This window comes from Crassostrea angulata, chromosome 10, assembly GCF_025612915.1.
Source record: "Crassostrea angulata isolate pt1a10 chromosome 10, ASM2561291v2, whole genome shotgun sequence".
NCBI lineage: Eukaryota > Metazoa > Mollusca > Bivalvia > Ostreida > Ostreidae > Magallana > Magallana angulata.
Genome location: NC_069120.1, coordinates 2,026,305 through 2,053,375, shown reverse-complemented (window position 1 = coordinate 2,053,375; position 27,071 = coordinate 2,026,305). Strand labels below are relative to the sequence as shown.

General features: G+C 36.9%; 3 protein-coding genes across 5 annotated transcripts in view; 1 reads left to right on the top strand and 2 right to left on the bottom strand.

Moving 5' to 3' along the window:
• Positions 1 to 7,382: 7,382 nt before the first annotated feature.
• On the bottom strand, positions 7,383 to 8,564 carry LOC128167372 (protein lin-32-like). Its single transcript, XM_052833063.1, has one exon. The coding sequence runs from the start codon at positions 8,562 to 8,564 to the stop codon at positions 7,980 to 7,982; it is 585 nt and encodes a 194-aa protein (XP_052689023.1). The 3' UTR covers positions 7,383 to 7,979.
• Positions 8,565 to 8,580: 16 nt separating this feature from the next.
• On the bottom strand, positions 8,581 to 16,841 carry LOC128167371 (ankyrin repeat and SOCS box protein 13-like). Of its 3 annotated transcripts, none has more exons than XM_052833061.1 (6): positions 16,710 to 16,841; positions 14,951 to 15,230; positions 14,166 to 14,316; positions 13,882 to 14,016; positions 13,539 to 13,733; positions 8,581 to 8,723 (listed from the first exon to the last, which is right to left on the bottom strand). In XM_052833061.1, exons 2-6 carry the CDS (start codon positions 15,140 to 15,142, stop codon positions 8,581 to 8,583), a joined length of 816 nt encoding a protein of 271 aa, XP_052689021.1. In that variant the 5' UTR covers positions 15,143 to 15,230; positions 16,710 to 16,841. The 3 variants fall into 3 exon arrangements, with proteins under 3 accessions (XP_052689021.1, XP_052689020.1, XP_052689022.1); XM_052833060.1 differs by having other exon boundaries at positions 16,640 to 16,833; XM_052833062.1 differs by lacking the exon at positions 8,581 to 8,723 and adding an exon at positions 8,733 to 11,568 and having other exon boundaries at positions 16,640 to 16,829.
• A 2,889-nt stretch (positions 16,842 to 19,730) lies between these two features.
• LOC128165639 (synaptotagmin-15-like) overlaps positions 19,731 to 27,071 on the top strand; it is a 65,322-nt gene continuing 57,981 nt past the window's right edge. The window contains exon 1 of the mRNA XM_052830362.1: positions 19,731 to 19,957. Within this exon, the coding sequence (XP_052686322.1) occupies positions 19,936 to 19,957 (22 nt within the window). The 5' untranslated portion in view covers positions 19,731 to 19,935. The remainder of the gene's footprint in view (positions 19,958 to 27,071) is intronic.

Sequence of the window (27,071 nt, the reverse complement as noted above, 5' to 3'; positions counted from 1 at the left end):
TACTAGATCAGACATTGCATGTATTATAATTATCATTATAATATACATGTATGTGTAGCAGAAAACAACAGACAAATATTTTAATACATAGGTCTTTCAGAAAAATCCGCTTTTGTAAAAAAAAAAAAAGGAAAAAAACCCACACACACACAGAATGAATACTATTGTCTAATATACATGTACTAATTGTCTATTTTACTTTTGTCTATTCTTCAACTTGAAAGTTTATTGTGAAGTATTGAAATGTAGACTGTGGTTGTGATATTCGATGTGCTTGATGAATATTTGAATGTTCATCAATATAAACAGTGTGAGCTACTGGTCGTCCAGTCACCAGGTTGAAACTTTTGAAAAGTTTTTACAATTTGGGCCTTTCTGACAATTTTTAAAAATACATTTTAAGATCAAATATTACAAAGTTACTGAATCTTAATTTAAATTTGTGCTTATATTTTGAATAGGGTATGTATACTTGCATCCCCATTAATATCCAAAGGTTTCCTCATCCCATTATCCTCATCTGCATTAATTGTATACATTTGTTCTCACACGATCTTGAAATAAACCTGTAACAGTATGGCGTAATCGGTTAAAGCGTCAACTTTTGAACTGCAAGTCATGAGTTTTTACATTAAATAGACATTTCAAAGTGCTGTTTATGGTAAATTATGGTTAATCAGTGAAATTTAATTTGAATTTTATTGATGTCACTTTAATCCATATTTATACAATGTATCTCAAGCTTTTTGAAAATCCCTGTCGATAAGACGAACCAGTAAACCGTCCCGTCCTCTTCATGCCATTCAAGAGGATGAGATATTACAAGAGGGAAAGGACAAGGAATTGGGGTGGGGGCAGATTGTTTCCCGACCTTCATGTATAGTAGATGTTGTTTTATCAGTATGTCACCTAAGACATCGTAGGACATCATATCTGGGTATCACGTGACGGGTCGCTAATCCGAGGCCGGTTGTAATGGATTGTGTCGGCCGTGCCTTAAGCTGGTGGTCGGCGTGTGCCGGGTATATTCCTCACCCCACATATCTGACCCCTGACCTCGGCCTATCACCATCAGCCTACACTTGTCAGTCTCCAGAATCCGGTTTCCTCAGACTGATGATGCGCTCCACACGCAAGCTGCGTCCATCACTCGTGCGCCGGATCGTATGGGGTCTGTCAGGGGGCTAAGACAATAGGACAGTGCCTTGTTAGAAACCTAACACGGCGGTCCGCGCATCGACAGAGAGACAGGGAGGGTTTGACGGTAACATATACACACGCTCGCTTTGTTTATAAGACAAGACAAGTGTATACGATACAGCGATTTTACACTGTACCCCGGGTATTCTTGTCTCACGGTAAATAAAACCATCGGTCTCCAGGCGCCAACTATTGCATTATGATATCATCATGCAACGACTGACAGTCGTGCTTGTTGTGTAAATATCGACTTTTTTAAAAACAAGGATTTTTGGAGTTATTTTAAAACTTACATTGTAAAAAGAGAGAATATTCTGGTGTATGAATGACATATCAATAAATATGAATATGTTATTTGTAAGGTGGGTCCTATTCAGCCTAAAATCAACTTTTGGGTTTTTTTTTGTTTTTTAGAATCATAAAAATGATAAACAGCCCCGACAAACACTTGTTAAACTGGTTATATTTCTGACCAGAACCTCTACAATGTGTATACAGGTAACCCCCACCCCCTTTTCACCACACGTATTTAGCCAAATCAATTTTGAATTGCAGGTTATCAATACATTCTTCAACCGAATCAGACCCTCGTTAAAACAATTTTTTGAGATAGGGTAACGTAGAAAAACTTTTTTCCGGAAAGAATGTCGAATTAAAAAAAATCAAAGTTATTAGAAACTTAGACATATCTTGAAATATCTGTACAAATTAATGGTTAACTTGCTTATTTTTTCAATTAAGAATGTAATATCTATATCTCCTTTACTTGACTGGCTTCAGAATTGGCGTTTAACCCGGGTTTTTGTTTCTCTCTATAACATTCAGAACATGCATTTCCTATTTCCATTCTGTTTAATAAACTTCACTCTGGCACGTTAAACATTTCCAGCAAAATTTAGCTATCGGTAAATTATGTTCGTCAGTTGTGTATGCCGCAATTCCAAACCGTATACAAGAAGTTAATGTTAAAATGAAGGGTTATTAGTCTCACTAAATATATGGGTACCAAGATGAACAATATCAAAATCAGGAGAGAAGTTTTTATTGAGTGGTTTCAAAATTTACACAAACCGCCGCCATTTTGACGTCAGCGAGGAATACTTTATCAGATGGCCATCTCTCGGACCCCCGTACCTAATAAATGATGACGTCACTCGAGAAGGGACCCACTTTAATATGCCACATTGATCAGTTTAATGACAAGATAGCTAGAGATCCGTCCTTTACTAATTAAAATAACAATCGTTATCTGGTCGCGTCCATTTTGTAATTAATATTTATACACTACGAGCTTAGAAAGAACATTATAATATGAAACTATTATGAATTATTGAAGCCATTTTCTGCCTGACGTTTCTTGACAAAAAAAAGTTCGTCGAGTTGTGGAGAGTATTAACACAAATAATCTGATCTCTGACCTAAAATTCATTTTGTGGAGTGTCAAACATCTAATGATAAAACATAATGCCTGTCAAAATCAATAAACGTTTAACAAGCGTACAGTAGAGTTTCAGAGCCTCACATTAATAATTTACCTGGACGAAATCCACCAATCCAATGGAAGCTCCCTTTGTGTGGTTTACAAAAATAGTTCCCCACTTTGTGTGTTATTTGCAGTCTCAGAATTTAAAACAGATTCCTTAATTATTCAGGAGACCATTTTGAAAGTTATCCGAGTTGAATCGATCTACTTAACACTGGGAGATAGGCAGATATAAAATATGCATTATTTATTTATTTTACAACACTCGTTCATTTTCCGGGGGTTAAACTACATCGAATTCCATCTCAATTCAAATCCACATCCTCAAAACATGATTAGCTGTAGTTTGAATTTTATATTCGGTCGAAATTCGATTCTGAAATTCATTCTGATGTTACTTTCAAATCGCAAAATTAATGAATATGTAAAATAGGCACTGAATTTTAATTTTAGAGATTTAGGAGAAATGTTGAAAGGTAGATGTATCTGCATTGGAATTCTAACAGCACCCAGCGATCATAACAGAGTCTCTTAATATTGTATTCAATCTCTGGCGCTCCTTTCTTTTACATGCATTAATATTCTCACCTGTTGTTAAAAAGGCTAAACATGCAGGGAAGGTATCCAGGGGGTAGTGATTACTTGTAGGGGATAGTGATTACTTGTAGGGGATAGTGTTTACTTGTAGGGGATAGTGATTACTTGTAGGGGATAGTGATTACTTGTAGGAGATAGTGATTACTTGTAGGGGATAGTGATTACTTGTAGGGGGTAGTGATTACTTGTGTGGGATAGTGATTACTTGTAGGAGATAGTGATTACTTGTGTGGGATAGTGATTACTTGTAGGAGATAGTGATTACTTGTAGGGGATATTGATTACTTGTAGGGGATAGTGATAACTTGTAGAGGATAGTGATTACTTGCAGTAGTAGGAGATTGTCCTCTCTATAGTATGCATTTCAACAACAAAAAATACTAGTAAACAACAAATTCTATCAGAAAGAACGATATCACTTATCAGGAAAGACCAACGGGAACGGAAGCATTGTTTTAAATTTTTTTTTATTTGTATCCAGTCACCATGTTATAGACATACAAACTGAGCGAGGTAATTCTTTGAGTTGTGTAATAAAGAAAATTTACGATGAAATTAGGTTCAATGAAGTTTGGTATAAACAACAAATTGATTCCGTAAGTCCAAAAGTCATAGATCAACGAATCTCGGACCTGAATCATAAAGATATTTTTGATAAATAAAAGATTCGCAGAAATGTCAGCTTTATAGATATTTACATGTTGTTGATAGGTTTTACCTTCAATGATACCTAAGAAAACCAGTTCCTGTAAATTTCCAACACTGTACATCGAAATTTAGATTGACTTCCCGTCGTCTATAGCTAGTCATCGAAACTGGAAGGTACACTAATACATACAGAACACAAAATAACTAGTACTGATTTCATGTAAAAACTATTTTAAAAGTTGAATTCTTTTTTATCTAAGTGTGTCCAGAATATATTGAATTTCGCAAATAAATATATCGAAAATTATTCTTATGAGAAACCTACGATGCTTAAACTGCTGCAATTGCTTAATAATGAGAATTTTAAAGATATGTGTAACCTCTACATATATATTTACTCAAGGTAGTCCTATACTCGGCACTAAATGGGCTCAATCATTAAAAATTTAGCTTTAAATTATAGTTATACGTTCTAGCAGTACACATGCATAAGAAAATACATGTTTGTATGTTTACATGCTAGTTTGTTTGTTATCACTTCTCAGACGGTAGCTGCAATAATGTAGAGGGCTACATTATTGCAGCTACTCAGACGGGTGTACCCCCTTGCGAAAATTATTGACAATGATGAAATTTGTCAGACGTCCGTTTTTCCTAAAAATAATTACCCATTTTGGGGAAATTAGAACTGGACATACAAAATAGAATATAAACATTTATTTAATCCATATCTCATAAATAATTCTGCGCAAATTGTTGTAAGTAAGTGCGCTTTATGGACTTGATACATGTATTAATTAAGAATATACAAAAAATGCGAGGCGCGTATCGGGTAATTCGGTCATTATTTTTTTACTATTATATGGACTCAAACTTAAATTCATGGTGTTTATTCTTATTTAATGACATCTTAGAAAAAAAGATTTGGAAAAAAAAAATCATATGTTGAGGGATTACTTTTCACACTAAAAGCTATAAATCAAGAAAACCCTGACGAAAAATACATTTTGCTAGTTTGTTGCTTAGATCTCCCAAAAGTGTCGGATATCATTTAAACATTAATTAATGGACGATTGATTACGTTCGAAACAGCTAGCTTCTGTAAATACAAAGAAGATTTATTAAGCATACCTGAGATCCTGGTTAATCAGAATTTTGTTTTTCATTTTACTTAAACAAAATCGAGTTTCTCAACATTAATAATTTCTATCTGTCATAGCATATATATATTACCGTTCTAATTGTTTATTATTGCCATTGTTTACAACAGTGATGTAGAGCAAAATCAATATCGGGTATTTAAAACGCTATGTAAAAGTGGAACCAATATTGTAAAATCTGTATAATGACGTAGTGCGATACTCGGACTACTTTAAGTTAAAATTATTAACCAATATCTGTAATTAACTTTTGCTGTTTCCCCTTTACTCTTGTCAAATTTCCTATCTATGTATACATGTGTAAAACACCCACGTCTGTGCTTTACTGTGTTCATTAGTTGTAATCGTATACTCTGATAAGCTGCAAAGCTGATAGAAATAAAGAATGAATGAAAAACTGACTTCTTTTCTAGTCATCCTATTATTAAATTATCATACAAAATAAACAATGAGTTAATAACATTGAAATGTACTGTTCTCTATGTTTTATATGTAATAATTTCTGTTATAAGTCTTGCCCCATAAAGCCCTAATTTGGAAAAGATTTTAATCTATTCTATTCTAAATCGTACCGAACCCGTCTAGTATTTTATGGTTTCTATTAAAATTGTCAATGTGAGTTAAGGTCAGACGACACGTTCCTCGAGAATCTTTTTTGTATCTCCTCGTAATAAAGAGTTCTAATAAAAAATATTAATTTTATAATTACTTTAAAAATGATCAAAATTTACTTGATTTTGGTTATATGTGTACATGGTTGAGTGGTTAGAACCGTGGCCGCTCTCTGCCAAAAGCGTCTAGGTTCTAGAGGTCGTGGGTTCAAAGCCCCGCCCCGGCGGAGATATAGTTCTAATTTAGTGAATTTTGCTGTGCTGTAGATGTATTTATTTTATATCAGCAATTCAAGTGTATTTTCAAGAAGATTATAAAGGAAATTGCATACTCTAGTATTTTGCAGAAATGCCTGGTAAGGTACCCTAATTTTTTGCAAGAAAGCTTGTCAAAGTAGTAGTAAACCATTAACAAATTCCTGGAAAAAGTTATCTATAATTGAGGAACGTGTCGTCTGACCTTAAATGTCTTCCGCATTTAAAACTAAGCTCTTGATTTCAGATTTTAATCTGTTGCGTTTGTTATTATTATTATTGTTTCGCTTCGTTGAATGGTGAAACGTAACCGTTGAATGGCATCAAAACTTTCTCGGAGAATTCAATGGTATACCAAAAAAAGGCTTTAAAACGTGTAATTCTATACAGAGAATTCTACGAAACTTAAACAAACATATTGTTTGAAAGGTTCATTTCATTGTCATAGTAGCAAAACATAATCAAAAACTATCTTTTCACTTTTTTAAAAAATATCCTTTGAAAAAAGTGGCATCATACAATTGGTCTACGGTGTATTTTAATTTGCATAACTGGAAAATATCATGTAGCAGTTTAAAATAAACCCATAACATATGCATTTTTAGTAAAATTCGATTGCTCCTGTTACTCAGAACGGCTACTGCTTTTCGGGGAAATATTTAATTATTCGCATAATTTTTAGATACAAAATAAGCCAAACTGTTACCCTACAATGACTGATAGAGTGAGTGCGTGCGAGGACAACTTGACCACAGGCAGACAGACTAACACACACCGGCTTCTCTCTACCACAACACAACCCTTTTATCACCATTAGGTCTGAAATGAGTTGTAAATACTGTACATGTGTGTGGTTAGAAACAATCTGGAACCTGGAGACTACCTCGGAAAATTCGTTTCCTTTGCACTCGTAACTGGGACAATTCTTTCAGAAATGTGCAATCGCGCATGCTCCGAAACAGTGTTAGAATATTATATAATATTTCCGCGTTGACCTTTGACACAATTTTTCTTTGGAAGATAATTAGCAGACTGCGGATTCTATGAAAGTGTTAGATAGAGTTACCCCGGTGTCTACAGTATCCGGGACCTTTTGTCGGCAGAACGGCAAGGCGTCGTACACGCTCGCCCCCGAGACCTCTATCCCAGTTACATGTATATCAAGGTCCCTTTATCAATGTCTTTCCATCAGTTGATTGACTCAATATTTACTGCACTATTCTAAATGAATATTCTGCAGAATGCTGTGTGTGACTGGGTGTCCTTGCAGGATTAGAGCATGCGTACTGTGACACCAGAGCCAGCGTCTCCTGCTCCCAACACCACCATCTCGACAGAGCCTACTAGAACTGTTTCCAGTAAAGATCATGTAAGCTTACATGTACGTAGTGTATCGACGCGTCTCAGAAATTCAATCCAAAACGTAAATAGCATTAGTGTATATATTTTTTAATTTGTAAAAAATATAAAATTTGATGAAATGTACAAAAATATATTCATAATACATTGCTCAACATACCACAAAAAAGCTGCACGAAAGTGGAATGTATAAAGTAAGGCACTACTAGTAGTTGACTTATAACAATAACATTAGTACACATTGCATAAAGGCATAATGTACGATTTGCATAAAAAGCACGGTAAGAAACAGAGAATCTGGACATGCGTAAAAAATATGTATACAAACAATAAGTACTCGTCAAAAACAGCAGTTCCGGATTGTGTTATTTCCGTTAAATTAGTGACGATTGCATGGCGAGATCGCGTCACATACAATGAGTGTACATGTATACCAGGAGAAATAGATCTCCTCTTCTCTGGACGTGCAGGTATAGTAGATTTGCTAGAATGCTCGGGCTTTAAACCCCCCTGGTTTTAAATATAAAACGTCTTCCTTCCTCTTTAGCGTTCCTCGCTTATCACTTATACGGTGATGTACATTCAAGAACACACGACTGCGGCCTTCAACAGCGTTTTGAGTCTGCCAGAACACATTAATAAGAATTCTATAGAATATAACACGCTTCATTCTTTATCAAGCAGTTCTTGCAAAGCTCCAATATAACTCTGCGCCATTTGCAAAGTCTCGTACTTTGAAAGTTTCTGGTCCTCTCCTGCGGATGGAATCACGGCTCGCAGACGATCGAAGGCCACGTTCAGACTCTCCATCCGGCGCCTTTCCCGCGCGTTGGCCGCGAGTCGTCTGCGCTTTAGAATGTCTTTGCTTGGTGCAGTTGAAGTTCGTTTTTTAGCTTTACTCGAACAGTTATTTCTGAGAGATATTTTTTCGTCACTTATAGGATAAATGTTAGGGTTAAATCCAGAGTCTCCAGGAAACAGGAAGTGGTTGGGGCGCTGCCGTCGGAGATGTGGAGTTAGGGGGGTGTCCGGGGTGGACATTGGTGTGTCGCTGTCACTAGGGACGTAAGAAGAAGGCGTGTTGTAACTGCCAGCATCTATGTCGTCGGCAGATAGGTTATTATAGTCCCGCACAGAAAACATTAGTGTGTACGGCACCGAGGGTGTCTGGGCGGAGTCCGCGGTATCCATTGTCCGGATGCCCGGGGAGGGCACCACATAAGAATCCATTTTCACCAGTTCCTGCATCATTTTCTCACTTTTCCTTTCACTTCGCTATTTCTCCGATTGTCCCGAATAATTTATCGCTGCAACAATTTTGTTGAAATTTCTTGTGAACATCACACAGCCAACTTTCAAACAAATATACCCCTTTTAGGCATTTTGTCGGTGTGGATACTACCGAGAGATCTGAAAAAAAAGGACAGCTGGTACATATAGAATGCAGTTCATTATAGTTATATCTCCCTATTTATACGTCAGTTAAAAGATTGGATTAAAGTATTTAATCGACCAATCAGCTTGAGGAACGGGATATCATCTACATTTGAGCAGGTCACGGACGAGTTCCGGTGATACGGAGCATACCTTGGACACGCCCACTCACGATACCCTCGTGTTCACCTGACAATCAATCGCGGGGTATCTCACGCCGGGGCCTCGGCTGCTCTTTTCCTTGAAATCTGTGTCCCTAGCGTTCCCGGAAACGGTGTTATATATTTATTAAATGCACGGTGTCTGCAGCTGGGTACTTCCGAGCTGGTTGATTAATTAATGCACAAATGTGTTCAGAAGAAATAATTTACAATCATTCAAGTGTCTGCATACCGACAGATTTGTGTCAGTGTGAGTGTGTGCATACAACTACCAGTGAAAGTAACGGCATCATTCAACACCCGTTAAAAAAAGAATGCTTTTTACGACCTCTTTTATCAATTTCACCACAATTGTGCTAATAATAAATTATTTTCGAAGGGAGACGCTTTTCAATTTAGTTCCTTATCCCCAATATTTTTTTTAAATGCTAATTTGAACGCAAGTGTCGTTAAAGACGACTGTTTGCTCGTCTATGGAGGTACCGGCGGGAGTTCTATGTTAAAACGGCCCTCAGAGCGACCAAGAGGGTCGATTTACGGATAGACTCCGATATGAGATCAGGTGAAAAAGGAACCATGGGGATTATGCAATACTGTCGTTTCTTCTGAGAACGCGTCAGGTATGCGTCTCAATGCACGAGTTTTATTGGAGCAAAATTGGCCAGTCAACGTATCATTTCTGCTGAAAGTCAACACTAAGTACGATAATTCACGAAGGCCCTTTCATAAATAAGATTTTTACCCCTCAGACAGAGACCCACGTGACTTATTATTTGAATAGAAAAAAAATAAATATCTGTCCCCCAACACAAACATAATATGGTATTAAAATATCTTGTAAATCTACTGACTGCGGCAGATTTAGCGCAGTCATTGTCTGATGGCAGAAACCACAATATCGCCTGCCGTTTAATCTTTTTTTCTTCTTCATTTTTTGTCAGTTTTGAAAATTAACTTATTAGGGCCTTCATTCCGGTAAATTAACTTGTCAGTTTAGTTTGTCCTTAAAGATGATCGAAAATTTTGGAACACGAAAGCCAAGTTTTCCATTTTCCGACAAAAGCCAATCGGAAAATACATGTACCTGAAAAATATATAATAACGATGCGAGAGCAAACAGCGATTAGACGCCCAGATGGGCCGATCACAGATGGAACTCGGTAGCCTGGGACAGGCGCGCGCTCACTCGTCACCTGTTATACCGAGCAGGCAAAGAACCTCATCAAAGTTTTATATCACATTCTAGATGGATTTTATTCTTGTACATCTCCTATTAATAATATATGATGAAGAAATCTCTCTCTCTCTCTTCTCTCTCTCTCTCTCTCTCCAAAGGGTTTGATATCACCTGCATATCTATAAGCCTCTTTTGTATACCGCGGATAAAAACCCGGGGCCGAGTAATGTAAGATGTCTCCGGAGATAAGAATTCCCGCACCCTCGTCCTATAGAGGCCCGCTGTTTGGGTCTTAACTCTCTTTTCAAAACCGTCCTCCGTACCAAACTCAAACCAGTTAGGTTAATCTTCTATCAATGGAAAATAGAAAATCTAACGCGTCTAAATCTTCTTACTTTTATTTACAACGGAAACTTAGTAGAAGGCCTTAGTGGGAGGGAGAAATTACATTTATTTATCAGCGGCGCGTGCCACGCACGTGCCTCGAGTGCTTGACACTCGCCGGTATGCAAACTATTGCTTACATCCATATACGTTACATTTGGCAAGGTTTCAATTTTCACCTGTGCATAGACACCTGTTTTAAATCAAAGAAGCGCACTCCGATAGGATCACTCCCCTCTGTATTGGATAACTCAAAGTGACAAGTAATATTACACGGTATAAATTACACATGGACACCTGAGAGCAGACATTTCGCTCATTTCTTCTGTTTAACTTAATATATATCGGTCATGGATCGATGTAATATATTTCAATCGCTCACTCTCAATTCTACAGGATTAGTTTCTGAACAATTCCAGCGCCTAGAGCTATCACTTCTGGAAGAAACATTTCCCCCATTTTCTGATGCAAAAATTGACACCTGTTATACAGAAACATCCACGTTTCCTCGGATTTTTCCCCAGGTACAACATCTCCTCTGGTCTTACGAGGTGTTCCAGCTGAAAAGTGGGTTAGGTCTCTCACTAACCAGATAGTCATACAGCTCACAGTATGGGGATCTGACAAGGTTTGATTCCCAAGTTCCATGGCTAATTTGTCAGAAAAGTTAATTGAACATCAAAAGCTGAGAGGTTAGAGTACGGTATCCTTCCTTTACTACCATAACAGCCATTTACAGGCCATCTTTATATTTAATAAAACTATGTCCTATCGGGCAGACATTATATTTCGTTTGTACAGTGCATGCTTTTAAACGGGCATTCACCATACTTATACATTTATAGTGATGGAAAGACTGATTTATTAATATAATTTTATTTCCGTCAATAAATCAGTTATTAATTAAACTTTCACCAGAGATTTATATACATGTATGTCCCTGATTTCCCAAACACACAAAATATTCAACAAAACCGGAAATCCAGGTACTCTTGAAGCGACTTGGGCACCGGTAGTTCCGGTATAAACAGGAGTCTTTTGGCGCCAATTTGACGTCTTAAGACCAGACGACAGTAGTGTTTCAAATCTCGTGGATGGTCTGCACAAAAATAAGTAAACAATTCAATAAGTCAAGACGTATACTTAACGAAATGGTATACAAAACATAGATTGTAGAAGCTTGACATTTAACAGATACACGCGACCTCATACTGATATAAGAGATTCCAATATGTACAATGTTAAAGTGGCAGACAGAAAAAAAGAGACAGACAAAATGAATGTATGCAGTTAATCTTAGAATATTAAATTAACGCGATGTGTGGGATAATCATGTAAATGTCAAGATGACATTCTTCCCATTCATCTCAAGTGCATTTTCCAAGAAATCAGAACTTTCTTCTTGATCTCACCTGACAGGTGAGGTGTTATTCACAATTAAAAAATCTTTAGAGAAAATAATTTCGTGTGGGAAAATAATAAAAATTTTCCAGTAGGATGATAAAAAAAAATTGAAGTAGAATTAATAAATATCCTACGGGAAATGTGAATTTGGATACTCGTATGATAGGCTATCAAAACTGGTAAGTAAATCAAATATCCTATTGGAAAAACATATTTCCGAATTAAATTCCTGAAATCATTTTATTCCCTGTTGGAGAATGTTTCCTCCAGGGTAGGTAATTTTCCCTCTGAATTAGTTCGGGTGAGACACACTGAAAACATGGGCGCATAAATTAATTAGAATATGCATGAATTATTAGAACACTGTGGCTTAGGAAATAAATAGCAATACAGATCACTGAACAAGTTCTCACGAACCATCCATCAAGAGTTCTGCCGTATGCTTGGCGAGATTCGGCCTGACTATTGCATATTGTTTACCATCTCTGGTCAATTCTTGTTCATTCATACAGGTATATAAACTAAAAAATCAGCCATTTCCTAATAAAAATTGAGCTGAGATATCAGAGGGTCTCGCCCGCCTCTAACGGAGCTCGATGTTTTTGATTTTGTTTTCTTCACGTCTTCATTCGTACAGTATAATAGTAAACAACACTGTGCCGGATAATCATGCTAGACATACAGTACACATGAACATAAATGACATGCATTCAAAGAGAGATAACTCCTATGAAAATAGAAGTTGCGGTGAGTTTCTGTATTTTGAATAAACTGTGTTATCTACCAAAAATCTTTTCAGAGTGACATATTTAATGTTTTCTTCAAAGGAGTCATATTTGCATATGAATAAAATATGTATATACAATGCAAGATCGATTTTACCAGAAGGTTAAGAACTCTTTTTTCAAAGCATAGGATACTACAATGAATAGATAAAGTAAACAGTGTTATCAGGCTTTAATATTGTCAAATCACAGATCTATAATGATCAATCCGAAAGCTGTGATCCTTATTTTTGCAATCTCCAATGTCTATTTTTTTTTAAATGAAATAAAATTCAAAACAGGAAAACAATAAAATCTCCCAAAAAAGATATCTTTTTTTTATCAAACATTTACTTTTTTTCTCAAGAAACAAATTAAATTCTAATAAAGTAGAAAATTAAAATACAAGAAGTTTTATTATACTTTCATGTTAAATACTGAAATCTGATTGGTTTAGACGCAGACGCAGTTGATAATCCGTTCTATTACCCTCAGCGTTAGCAACACACTTAGCAACGGGTAACACTATATAATGACATATCTCCTCTTCTCTGAATTTTGAGTATCCTGTGATCTGAACAAAGTTTTCTGAACTTATCAGTTAACACTCACTGTGCCACTGTGAGACACTTGATTGTTTTTTTTTTGTTTTTTTTTTTTGTTTTGGGGGAATATTTATTTATTTATTTTTTTTGGGGGGGGGGAAGGGTGGTAGGGGTCACAGTTACTCTGCCACTGGATCATGACCTCTTTAATGGGGGGAGGGAAGTTCCCTACTATACCACTGTAGCAGGACTCGTTTTGCATTTTGAGGAGAAAGGGAGGCACAATTACTTTTACTCTGCAACTAGTGCAGTACCTCTTCACGATTGGGGGGGGGGGGGGGGGGAGAAACACATACTCTGCCACTGGATCAGGACTCGTTTTGCAGGGTGGGTGGAGCTGAGCACTAGTTCGTCGGGCCTGAGTCCGTTGTTGTTGCGTGCTGTGACGTCAGCTCCACAGGCCAGCAGAAGCAGTATGAGGGACACATCCTGTCTCCGAGCGGCCTCATGGAGCGGGGTGTTCAGGCTCTTGATGGCGTTCACACAGGCACCTAGTGTCACACAACACAAAACTCCTCACAGTTATTTCAATATCAAGAATGAACACTTGCTATGTTTTATTTGCATGTAAAACTAATATCCAATGACACATAATCCTATGTGTCTATCAATAAAGCATACCCAATAACCCATCAATACCTGCTCGTAAAAGACTCTCTGAGCATTTGATGCTCCCCTGGCAGGCAGCTACATGGAGAGGGGTTCCGAAGTGACAATCAGAGGAGTTCAAATTGGCTCCTGCTGCAGCTAATACTTCAACTGTCTCCCATTTGTCTAAAAAAAAAACCCAGAAGTTCTTATAATCATCATGAAATTATATTTTCCTTAATAATACTAATAAACTATATCACTTCACAGAGTCACACTTGACTCATTTTAATGCTGTTCCTGATGGTTTGATACAATAGTTTGGTCCTTCCTACCTCTCAGTGTTGCTTCATGTAAAGGTGAAGTGAGAAGAAGGGGTGGATTCACATATGCCCCCCGTTCTAACAGGAGCCGGACTATATCCACGTGACCACTACTAGCAGCATCACACAGTGGGGTGGCTCCGTCAATGTTCCGGACATTCACCTGTAAGATAAATGCACTGATCAGCAACCTGTGTCTTCCACATGAGTGTGAGGAGGCATGGTCAGTGATTGCTTACCTCGGCCACTGGTCAGTGATTGCTTACCTCAGCCCCATAGTCAGTGATTGCTTACCTCAGCCCCATAGTCAGTGATTGCTTACCTCAGCCCCATAGTCAGTGATTGCTTACCTCTGCCCCATGGTCAGTGATTGCTTACCTCAGCTCCATCATCAGTGATTGCTTACCTCAGCCCCATAGTCAGTGATTGCTTACCTCAGCCCCATAGTCAGTGATTGCTTACCTCTGCCCCATGGTCAGTGATTGCTTACCTCAGCTCCATCATCAGTGATTGCTTACCTCAGCTCCATCATCAGTGATTGCTTACCTCCGCCCCATGGTCAGTGATTGCTTACCTCCGCCCATAGTCAGTGATTGCCTACCTCGGCCCCATGGTCAGTGATTGCTTACCTTGGCCCTATGGTCAGTGATTGCTTACCTCCGCCCCATAGTCAGTGATTGCTTACCTCAGCTCCATCATCAGTGATTGCCTACCTCGGCCCCATGGTCAGTGATTGCCTACCTCGGCCCCATGGTCAGTGATTGCTTATCTCGGCCCCATGGTCAGTGATTGCTTACCTCAGCCCCATGGTCAAGAAGAACTCTAACACACTCGCCATGGCCTCTGAAACAGGCCTCGTGTAGAGGTCGGATCAGGTCGTTCCCCTCGCTGTTCACACTGTGGCCAGCCTGTATCAGCTCCAACAGTAGCTCACTGTTGTTTGACTCCACTGCATGAAAAACCTGATTCTGGTGGAAACTACTGTCCATCACTTCAGTACTCACTAAAGTCTCCACCACAATAATACATTAACAGTCATTTTTCATATTTGTGGCTATGATTGAATCAGGATGAAATCTGTTATAAAGGATAAATATTGAAATTAATAATGTTAACACTTTGAGAAACACAAACTATGTAATATTGACATGGGACAAAAAATATAAATAACATATACATCACATATGAAATTGAATAAAAAATATACGACAAAATAACCCCTTGTTCAAATAATACTGAGCGCAGCGAGAGGCGGGCGAAGCCCGCCTCGCGAAGCGAGGATTAATGGTAACACGTATATATAAGAAAATCAGTGAAAAATGAAAGTTGAATCAGGGGTACTAAGGCCAAAAAAAATTTCTTCCAGCCCTGGGCGCCGCCATATTGGCAGCCATTTTGTTTTTAAAAAGTTAGTTTGATCATTGATTGACTGGTACTTATCGATGTTTATTGCCCTAAACTCGATTAAATAAGTTCCAGTGTTTCAATAGACGGGAATTTGAATTAAAAGAAATTAAAAAAGACATCAGAATTAGTTTCAGAACTAGATGAGTTTCAGTAGTGCTTCAATCAAGAAACACGACTTGTTCTATGTATGTCTTAGCAAATTATCAGATGGAAAATAAAAACATTAACGTCAAGGAACTGATTTTTTAGATACTTATTAAAATATTTAATTTTATTACAGCGGCATTCATATGAATTTAATTAATGAACAATGAAAGAAGAAATTAAAAAAAATCGGAATCATGTAACTCTCCGAAGACAAAACTTGAACGTTTTATTCTACAAAAATCAAAAATTCTGACGATGGCGTGCGACCAGTATATAAATAATCTGTTAAAATCAGATCTTTGATCCGCTCCGACTAATTCTGATGTCGCTTTGTTCAGCGACTATCAGAATTTCGGAGCGTTACAAAGATCTGATTTTAATCAGATTGGTATATATATAAATAAAAATTCTTATGAATTATGACATGCATAATGAAAATTTACTGGAAAAATATGTATATTTATTCTATTTTGCATTCAAATTCATTTACTTTCCGTCACTACTTTTATTTTTATTGATTTATCATAGGTAATTCATTTTTGATCACCTGCTGCGCTCGCCCCAGCGGTCCCACCGTAAAACATATTAGGGAAAAAATTGCAATACAAGCCACAGACAAAGACATAATTATGATAAATTATGACAGCAGTAGAGTGCCTGCTGTATTAACAGCCGAATAATTGATGACATTTAGAGCAGTAAATACACGGGGGCGGTGCAACCTTTTTTCTTCACACTATATGCATGGCCTGTCTACAGCTCTTAAAGAATTCAGTTAATTAGAAATCCTTGTCATTTCGCAATAAAAAAACAACAAGTCACATGGTAACACAGTGCGAAAAGTCATACATAGTTCATTTATCATTGTTGTCATCAGTCTTATGCTATTCATTTGTTAAAAGATGTTACATGCACTTAAAAAAATGCCAAACCTGCTGACTGTAAACTTGTGAGCATTAAAAAACAATTGTCTAAGAAAATACACTAAATCAGGTAAATTACTGCCTAAATTATTTTTGGTCTCGCGATGACAATCTGCTCTGCTCTGCCCTGACAGTGGCACACACAGCAGACAGTCAGACACACAGTCACAGTGACACTGACAACTGTCACTTTACTGTGTCGGAAATATACGCGAATTTCAAACTGGATGTTGTGAAATGAACGATAAAAGTTAAACCGCATTCAGTGGCGCTCTTTTTTCCGAATCCAATGTAGGAAAAATTTAATTCTTGAATATTATGTTAGTTAAAATTTTAAATACATTTTGACAAAAATTAGATAAAAATAAATTATGTCGAGATCTATTAAAATTGATAACTCCACAATGCACCCCCGTTTATAATTTTACACACTCTCCATGTCCCATCCAATACATGTACTGAAATGTTTTTTAATAATTAATTTATTAGTTTCATATATATACGATGAACCCATTTTGACTGGAAGTTTCGCGTTTCTCAGCTGATAAAGGGCTCGAAAGACGACAGATGATTCCAGTATCACTGTATTCCTGATTAATTTTGCATGTGGGCAAAAGTTCATTCGTCCTTAATTTATCTGCTCGTATAACATTATACACTGAAACAATCTGATTATAACTATTAAGCTTTCAAAACGCTTCCCAATTGCTCAAATTTTTGTAAAAACAACCAAGGATTTTGAAGAATGTGTTAAAAGCCTTTACGATATCCATGCATATGTAATGCAATTTTGATCATGAAGCTACTACAATGAATTCAAATTCAATATGTCTGACCAAGTAAAGGCGCTGAATATGGGGAATACGTACGATACATGTATATCCCTGGAGAGATCGTGTTTAACGATTGATGTCTACTGTTTACCCCCTAGAGACGACAGCGAGGGTAGGACGTCCCGTCTTTGGCGGTCGGTCGATGACGTGGGCCACCATTCAACGTGTTCGAATCGAACTATTGAAGCAAGAGGCCCCCGGACCACATCGCTCATCTGAATAACAAATCGCAAATGATTTTTTCCATTTAATTGATCTGCTGATTATCGATAAAAAAAGTTTAAAATATACAGAATTAATGTCCAAACGGACGGACGGACAAAGGGTGATCAGAAAAGCTTACTGAAACCCAGGTTAGCTGAACAAGAATAGTTGAAGATTTACATTTAAATGAGATCATTTCTTTTTAAGATTGTATTGCATACCTACAATGGTCTAATATAATCATGTTTGTTTATTGGGGAGAGCACCCCTAGATAAACAGAGGCATTTTTTATAATTGGTTTAATATCAAGTTTCTTTGTCAGAATTTTTAGGTTAAATGTAACAGGTCGAAACTGTTGTAAGTGCAAGCACCCCCTGTAGTCTGAGTGGGGTGATGTGTTAATCTCAGGACGCTGGGAAACACCTGTCCATACTCGCATGTAGTCAATGCATTTACAAACATGCATTTTCAACAGACTAAGTACACAGACGAAAACGCTTCTTATGTAAGTCCAGGCACGTAGCATCGGGGGGGGGGGGGGCTGCCCCCCCCCCCACTTTTTCTCGCAGCAACAAAATTTACATATAAAAAATAGAAGTATCATGGAGTTGCCCCCCCCCCCCCCACTTTTTTGGGAGTATGTAAAAAGATTGATATGAAAATAAGGAAATGAGGAGAGAAATTGTAGTAATATAACTAATATACTACGCTAGCCCCCCCCCCCCCCCCCCCCCATGGACTAGGATTTTGAAAATTTTGGAAAAGTTGAAATTTCCTTTTTTTTTTTTTTTTTTTTTTGCTTGTCAAGATTTTTTGGATGAGTCTGGCCCCCCCCCCCCCACTTTCAAAAACGATGCTACGTTCCTGAAGTCTGCTAATACTTATGAACTATGATATTTTACGAATTACGACATAATATACCAGACGTGTTCAGACATCTACGGCAAAAACGGTTAACTGAGGTATATCAAATTTGCAAATGTCCAAACTTAAAACTTATTTGGGAGATTCGTCGAAGAAAAATGTTAATTTCTAAAACAAAACGGAGCAACAACAAAAAAACAAAAACAAAAAAACAAAAAACAAAAAAGAAACACACAGTGTTTTTTCTAGGCACGTAGCATCGTTTTTTAAAGTGTGTGTGTTGGGGGGGGGGGGACTCATCCAAAAAATTTTGACAAGCCAAAAAAAAAAAAAACCAAAACAAAACAAAACAAAAAAAAAGGAAAAAAAGAAAAAGCTTTCTAAACCAAAATCCTCAAAATCCTAATCCGGGGGGGGGGGGGGGGGGGGGGGGGCAAAAAGTTGCGGGGGGTGGCAAAAAGTATACCTTTAACTTCAATTTTACTGTTTATATCTTTATTTCCTTATTTTCAATCCAATATGTGCCCATAAAGGTGGGGGGGGGGGGGGGCAACTACATGTTAATTCAATTTTTTGTATGTAAATTAAAAAAAAGAAAAACCTTTGCTGAACAAAAACAGATTGAAAATACTTTAGGGACAGTGCTTTATATTACCCCCCCCCCCCCCTCCCCCACTTAGGAGAGCAATATGTGTCCTATTGTAATATAAACAAAATGCCCTCCTCTTGAAATACATGTAGAACGGTTGCATAAAAAAATAAAAATCACTCTCGCATCAGCGAAACTTGTCTGAAGGAGCAATTTCTTTAAACTTTCGGAGCGTTGGGAGTGTCTTGGTAAACTGATCTCTCTACAAAACTTTGTAATCAACGTTTTCATGAATTTGAAGACAGATGCAGAGTCTGAGAAAAGCGGTACATATACTGTGTGGAGAGGGGAGATAATTATGGAATAGGATCAACCAAGCATCGGTACTAATTATTTCATTTCTGTGACCAGCAGCCACTGATCATATATATAAAAAGGTCCATTTAACGGTGAATATGCCATTATTACACTTGCATACCGCCAATCGATGCCTGATTATTCCACTTTTCCATTACATGCATATCCCCGTGTAATTCGCGCGGACGTCTAGCGGTTCGGTGTGATTGGCAACCACTTCCGTTCCTGTAACTGCTGGCCACACCAAGCGCTCAGAGACTATCAACTTCCTGGATACTGCAGCAGACGATAGAACAGACTCCATTAGTATCATGTTTTCTATTTTCCTATGGACTGTGATGAGACGACTTTCCCCGCCTGGATTTTAAACCTCAGCATATTCGTAAAACTGATTTTGTAATCATCAGTACTGGACCTGTTTCTGACAGACATTTAGGAATAGGAATCAACACGAACCATGGAGATAGGATCTTTACATGGTAAGCACGTCCTTATAGATTCAGATTGATTGGATCATAGCACACATATATCATTATCTCTTTCATTGCTTCATTTATTTAATTTCTTGGCAAAATGAGAGGGAGGGGAGTTGTTCTCATTTTTTTTTTTTGGCTTTGTACCTCATTTTTAGTGTTCGCATAAATTTGCAGACAAGGTATTCCAGCTAAATCCTCTCTTTTAAAAAATACAGAATACATCTAGATGATTAAGTTACAGTATTTAGTATTTTGTTTGAAACCGATGCTGATTTTACAGTCATGATAATAAACCTGAATATACCTGGTTGCAGTTAAGCAATATGAGCTGCAATTTTCATGCTGTAAATTATTTCATGAAAATGTTATTTTCTACTAAAATTACAAAATATATCATGGTTTTTAAATTTCTGTTGGACATATTTTTGTGTGAAAAGCTGTTAAAGAAGCCTTAATTGAAGCAAAATTGAATTATTGTCGCCCTCTACAAAAATGATCTGCTATATATTCCTTAGAAGAGAAATCTTTCTTCTGTCAAACATTAATGATTTTTTAAAATCTTATTTATCATAACATTTTAAGTAACATGCAGCCTTATCATTCTAGCAGGTTTCTACGGCAAAATAAAATTCTAAAAAATACATGCAGCTCATATTGCTTTAAAAAAATTACAATTTGTCGCGATGTTTTGTATTCGCTAACGGAACAGGAAAATTCTAACGTTATTTGTCGATTATTTCATGCAACTACAATGTACAGAACTTGCATCTCTTCCTAAACCAAGTTATTTCGTTGAACCCATATAATATGTATATTAGAACCATAATTCATAATTTTGGGAATGGCTCCGTGCTTCTTATCAGTGACTCAATACAGTGGACCAGAGGAAACGAGCGAGGGGACAGGAAGTCCCAAGCTGTGACAGAAGATTGAATCACCCTCTAAACTGATTGGGGCTCTCTGGACGGTCAAATGAATGATCGGCACATTTAACATCGTAAGGCATCAATGGGGATTCCTTACAGCAACCACAATGACATTAGAAATCTACACAGAGATCATTTGGACTTGGCCAATTAAGTTACATGTGCCTTGTATTATACCAGTGGATCTTCCATAAACATATTATCTTAATATATATACTCTCTCTCTCTTTCTCTCTCTCTCTCTCTCTCTCTCTCTCTCTCTCTCTCTCTCTCTCTCTCTCTCTCTCTCTCTCTCTCTCTGCTACAATTGAAGTTTTTGAATACGTGATCCTTAGTCACACGAGACTTGCGTGTGTGAAGTAAAGATTGCGACTGTTTCTTCATCAAGCACACACCAATGGAAACAAGACTTGATTATCTTTGGGAGAGATCTTTGGGAGAGGACCTCGGACATGATGTCTGGTTTTGTGAGTGGCTGATGCAATGGCCTGGCGTCGAAGCACACGGCCACTATATGTACATGTACCACTTGACCGGGCGTCAAAATGAAAAAGGCTCATTTTTTGATCGACAGGAGTGTGGCAAATTTAAGGGAGGGATTCTCGCTGTGGCGTGAAACATAAATCGCACATTGTATTAAGTTATCTAAATTGTTGCGAGTTCATGTTGACTGAGGATTACAAAATCTGTAAACTAAACGAAGCAAATGCCTATTTCTTAAAAATATGTGATGATAATTACCAAACAAATTACAAGTGTCTTGATTTACTTCTCATTCCATGCGATACATTTAGTTTTTTATAACATACTTGTGTTTTGTGTGTGTGTGGGGGGGGGGGGGGGTGCTAGGTTATTTACTCCGAGCTTCAGTCTTCAATGCTCTTACCATTGTTTCAGTTAAATGTATTGGGATCTTATTAATGCTACATTATGTACACGAATGTATACACTTTTCTGATTATTTCACGAATTCTATGAATTTTGTTTCAGACATCTTTCTTATAATTAATGGGCCATCGTTCGAAGCCTATGTTGATTGAAATTCGATCTCGTTTAATCACTTTATAGAGATAAAATAATCCCAATCAAATCCCTGAAACATTACCTTTCTTCAGATTTTTGTATGCATAGAACCCTTTTCTTCAGACTTTTTTTACTTTCTTATTTGAAATGCAATAAAAAGTAGGATTTGCATAAAATAAGCCCCAATTTCACACGCGTTTTCATTGCCTGCAAGAATCAAACACCATAATATCTTCGTCGTAAATGGCACGGAGAATCTCGATTACGACATGATAAAGGAAAGTTTATATTTGCCTAGAACGATGGAGTTTGACAATTCTTTGTTTTGATGGGACAATGTTACATCATTCTTGTGTTACCCAACACTGTACAAATCATGGGACTTTTCAATACCGCTTACAAGAGAATTACCTTTTCTGGCGAAAAATATTAAAACGTATTCAAGCGATAATTCATATCGACAGGTGCGCTATAGGACAAGGCTTAAAGTGCACGACTGTTTCAAGGACAGAAATCAATGTCAAAGGAAGAAGTGATACACTAACAGCCACAGAACAGAAAAAACCACCAGTCTTACAGATTTACAGGATTTCCTGGAATTGTGTGTAAAATGTTCCTATATCGTCTTCAATCGTCGATCTATGTAATCTGTGTAATGATTAAGTAACAGTATAGTTGAAAAGTTTAATTAGAGAAAGCATTTCCACCGAGGGCCGAAGGCCCGAAACGGGAAGCTTCCTCTAAACTATTCGACACTGTCGAGTTATTTATCTTACTTAAAAAAATCCCCATTGAATCTCAAAGAATCTCTGAATCATTCATATATCCAACAGTAGCATACACAATAACCTAACCAAACACGCCTGTTGTTCATAGACCAGTGAACGATCATCTTATAGAAAACCTTTTCGTTCTACTTAACTAGCAGACATGGATTCAGTTGATGAAATTTTTAACCAAAAGTAAATATATAAAGGTCCACAGGTCTGGGAAAGACACGGATGCCATTTAATGATATTTTAGAATTGCAAGGTGAATGGAAAATCAAAATTTTAGCGTACATTATCAGATAATGATATGTTTAAAGAAATGATGGGATTTTTATGGAGTATTAGCGCGACAATATTCCCTATATTGTTAAAACTAATGAAAAGAAGTAATATGGTTCAAGGTTCAAAGAAGTCTAAAAGTGTTTATGGAAGTGATTTAAGTGATCCCAAATTTATCAAAAGTAGACAATTGAAATTATGACTATTTCAAAGGGCCGGCTTAAATAATACCTATAAGGATGAAAAGATTTTCGGAGAATTTTGGTTTGACCTTGACCTATGACGTAGAAATGTTCAAGCTGGTATAGAACATTTTATTTAATATTATAACCCTTTAGATACAGGCATTTTTGATCAATCTGAGCTAGATTGAGCAAATGGAAAATAATCTACAGTCTAAAACTAATTTTAAAGAGATCTGCGATGACCTTCACATTGACTTGGTTCAAGGTCATTAAACGCCATTAACCAAAAAGTTCTGTTTTAAGTAAGTATTAGCCAAACAGGACTAAGAGGGGAGCATATACATGCTCTAAAAAAGATTTTTGTGTCATCTGTTATTACCTTGACACACAAACATCATTTAAGGTCACTGTCTATTGTGACCTTCACATTTCACATTGAAAATTGGTTTAAGGTCACTGCACACCCTTCACTAAAAACTCTTGTTAATGTGAAGTATAAGCCAAATAGGGCTAAGTGGAAAGTATATACATGTATATGCTTTACAAATGATGTTTGCTTGGACCGATATGACATTGACTCTTGACCGACAAACTTCATTCATGGTTACTGCACATCCTTTGCCCATAAACACTCTATGAGTGAAGTTTGAGCCAGATTGGACCAAGATGAGAGAGAATATATGCCCCGGACAAGAATTTTCAATATGTAGTTTTGCTATGATCTTAACCTTAGACCTAGAAAAATGGTTCAAGGTCATTGTCTGTTGTGACCTTTACATTCCTCCTTGAAAACTGGTTCAAGGACTTTGTACATACTTTACTGAAAAGCTCTGTTTATGTGAAGTATGTGCCAAATAGGGCTAAGTGGAAAGTATATATGCTTTGAGAATTGATGTTTGCTTGGACCGATATGACATTGACCCTTGACCTACAAACTCTTCAATCAAGGTCACTGCACATCCTTTGCCCAAAAACACTCTATAGGTGAAGTATCAGCCAGATTGCAGCAAGGAGAGAGATATGCCCCGTGACAGGGACTTTAGATATAGTACGTTTTGCTATGACCTTAACCTTAGACCAAGAAACATGTTTCAAGATCACTGCACATCCTTTACCCAAAAGGCATTCTCTGAGTAAAGTACGAGCGTGATTGGACCAAGGGGACAAATGATCTCGGCCGGAAAGACGGACGGATGGGCAGACTGACGGACAGACTGATCACTATAGAGCGTCCGCAGAGCGGAGCTCTAATAAAGAAATGGAGGTGTTTCTGTTTACATTTTATTCGTGGCCTATCGGATAATTATATGTATGGATCTGTGTTCATTATTTGGATTTATTTCAGAAATACACGTCTCAGCATTTTGTTATTTCTTTTATTTTGTCCCTGTTGGATATTTGAATATTCAACTCAACTACTGGGCAGTTGGATATTTAATATCCAACCGGAATACAGTTAGATATTTGTATATCAAACAACTACTGATGGAATAGTTAAATAAACGTTGACCAATTCGAAATACAGCGGGTGAGTTCATAGGAGTTTTTTTTAACGGGTGTTACGTTTGTATACAAGGATCAGTCTAACCTTGTCATTCAGGCATCGTCTTCTATCAGGTGTTGCGTTTGTATTTTATTGTAGTCTATGATTTAATGATCAGTCTATGATTTAATGGTCAGTCAGTCTATGATTTAATGGTCAGTCAGTCTATGATTTAATGGTCAGTCTATGATTTAATGATCGGTCTATGATTTAGTGGTCTGTCTATGATTTAATGGTCAGTCTATGATTTAATGGTCAGTCTATGATTTAATGGTCTGTCTATGATTTAATGGTCACTCTATGATTTTTGGTGTGGAGGATGGTTAATTAAGTGAATGACGAAGTAAATGTACTCCTAAACATTACAAGATAGTATTTAGTACATTCCAGAGCGTAATTTTTTGAATCCGATACTATTTCTGCATTAATATTAATATTTTACTAATTTTTTTACTTAAAGAATTTTCTTCTGAGTTTCGTTTTGTAGCAGTAAACTATTCAAATCATAAGCTTTTGTGTTTGTAATGGTTGAATGAATGCTGCAGTTTGTCTTATGGTGTATTAACTACCGGCTTTGTCATTCCATTACATGAATATCAGATGCAAGTTAATTAGATAAGAATTAAACCTTAATAATAAACCGTGAGATGTAGTTTAAAACATCGCAAAACAAAATTAAAAGAAGTTGGATTTTTTCGTTCCACGAATCGGGTCAAAAATCATCATAAAACTAAAAATATGCTTTTATTTTGCACGACATGAACTTGATGGAGGGTTTCACGTTGGTCACGTGGTGATATTGTAGACAATAATGGAGTAGGTTATATTAAAGAATATGTAGATTACTCTGAGGTAGATAGCTTTGTAGATGATTCTGAAGATGATGTGTGGATAATTCTGTATATGATATAGTAAAATATATATGAAATAATTATTGTGCTGTAAAATGTATGTTGGATGAAAGCTGGATTTGTTGTATTTGGTACAGAAGCTTTAATCAAATCTGAATCCTGAAATCAATTGATTGGCTTTTATTAACTTTGTTAAATTGTATCAAGTGTAATGTTCCCGGTTCTCCTGACTTATGTGAGAACTTACTCTAACCCGAGAAATGGATATCGAGGAATTGATCCCCTTGGTAGGGAAGTTGACAGCGGATTAATATTTCCATTGTACATTTGTATAGAAGCATACCAAGGGGGATATCAAACACCATATTTTGGACAGGAATGTATAATTTTTCAATTTTCTGAGATTTGTTATCACTCACATGGGCAGTTACAATTCCAGGGACCGTGATAAATGTGGCGCCGAGCCAAATGTCTATTTAATCAGAGGCAATACTGGCGAAACGGCGGAGTCCCTGTATTGATACTCGCTTCATCACCGCTGACTAATGTTGTGTGTGACCACGGCGAGTGTCTCCCGGCATCTGTCTCTCACCGGTCTCTGATTGTCTCACCAACGGGAAGGGGTGGGGTAGGGGGTAGGTCTTAACCCAGACGCCCTCACCCCACCCTGTCCTTCCAAACATGGCGCACCACATCGAATTCGGTAATTTCTGTGGCCTTTACATCTTGCAAATTACTTGATATTGTTTTTCCTTGGACTGAAAAGTCACATATTCATTGATAAAAGCATTCTACGTGACTGCCTCGTACATCTTTGTTTTTTTCAGTAGGTTTAAGATTGAATAGCAAAAAATCATTTTAAGTAAACATTAGTAAAGTGAAGATTTTCAAAGGTTATTTGGTGAGATTGATAATTTTGAAGAGTTTAAATGAGTTAAATTAGAGGAGATGTTAGGCAACTTGTATACCATGGTTTGGGTAGATTATCGCCCTTTGTGAATTAATATGTCACTTGATATGCAGTCCTCGGAAAAACAGAACACTTATTAGGTTTGTGACTGACTGGCTACAGAAAAATATCGGGTTGATCAATCTCATAGATGGCGAGGCGGAGCTTAAGTTATATTATTTAATATGATCATTTCAATTCAGTAGACGACACAAAAATGACTTTAATCTATAAATTAATTTATTTATTTCATTTTTTTTTATTATTTTGTTGATTGATCTATACGGCATTGATTGGACTATCTCTATATCAGGTCTTAATCCATAGGCAGTTAAATTAATAAAATTGTACAAATTGCTGCAAATCCAAGTTTTAGTCTGTCCCAAGATATTTATGGAGCACATTTGGACGATTTTTATTAAAAATACACATACCTGTGAAAGAAGTGCAATTGAAATAGTTGAAAGGGATATTTTCCAAGATAATTTCACTGACAACTTATCATCTTTCACTCGGAAAAATTCACATGAACAAAAACAGATTCCTTACGGAGATTTATGACGGGGAATGTTTACATCTTTTCTCCAGTCG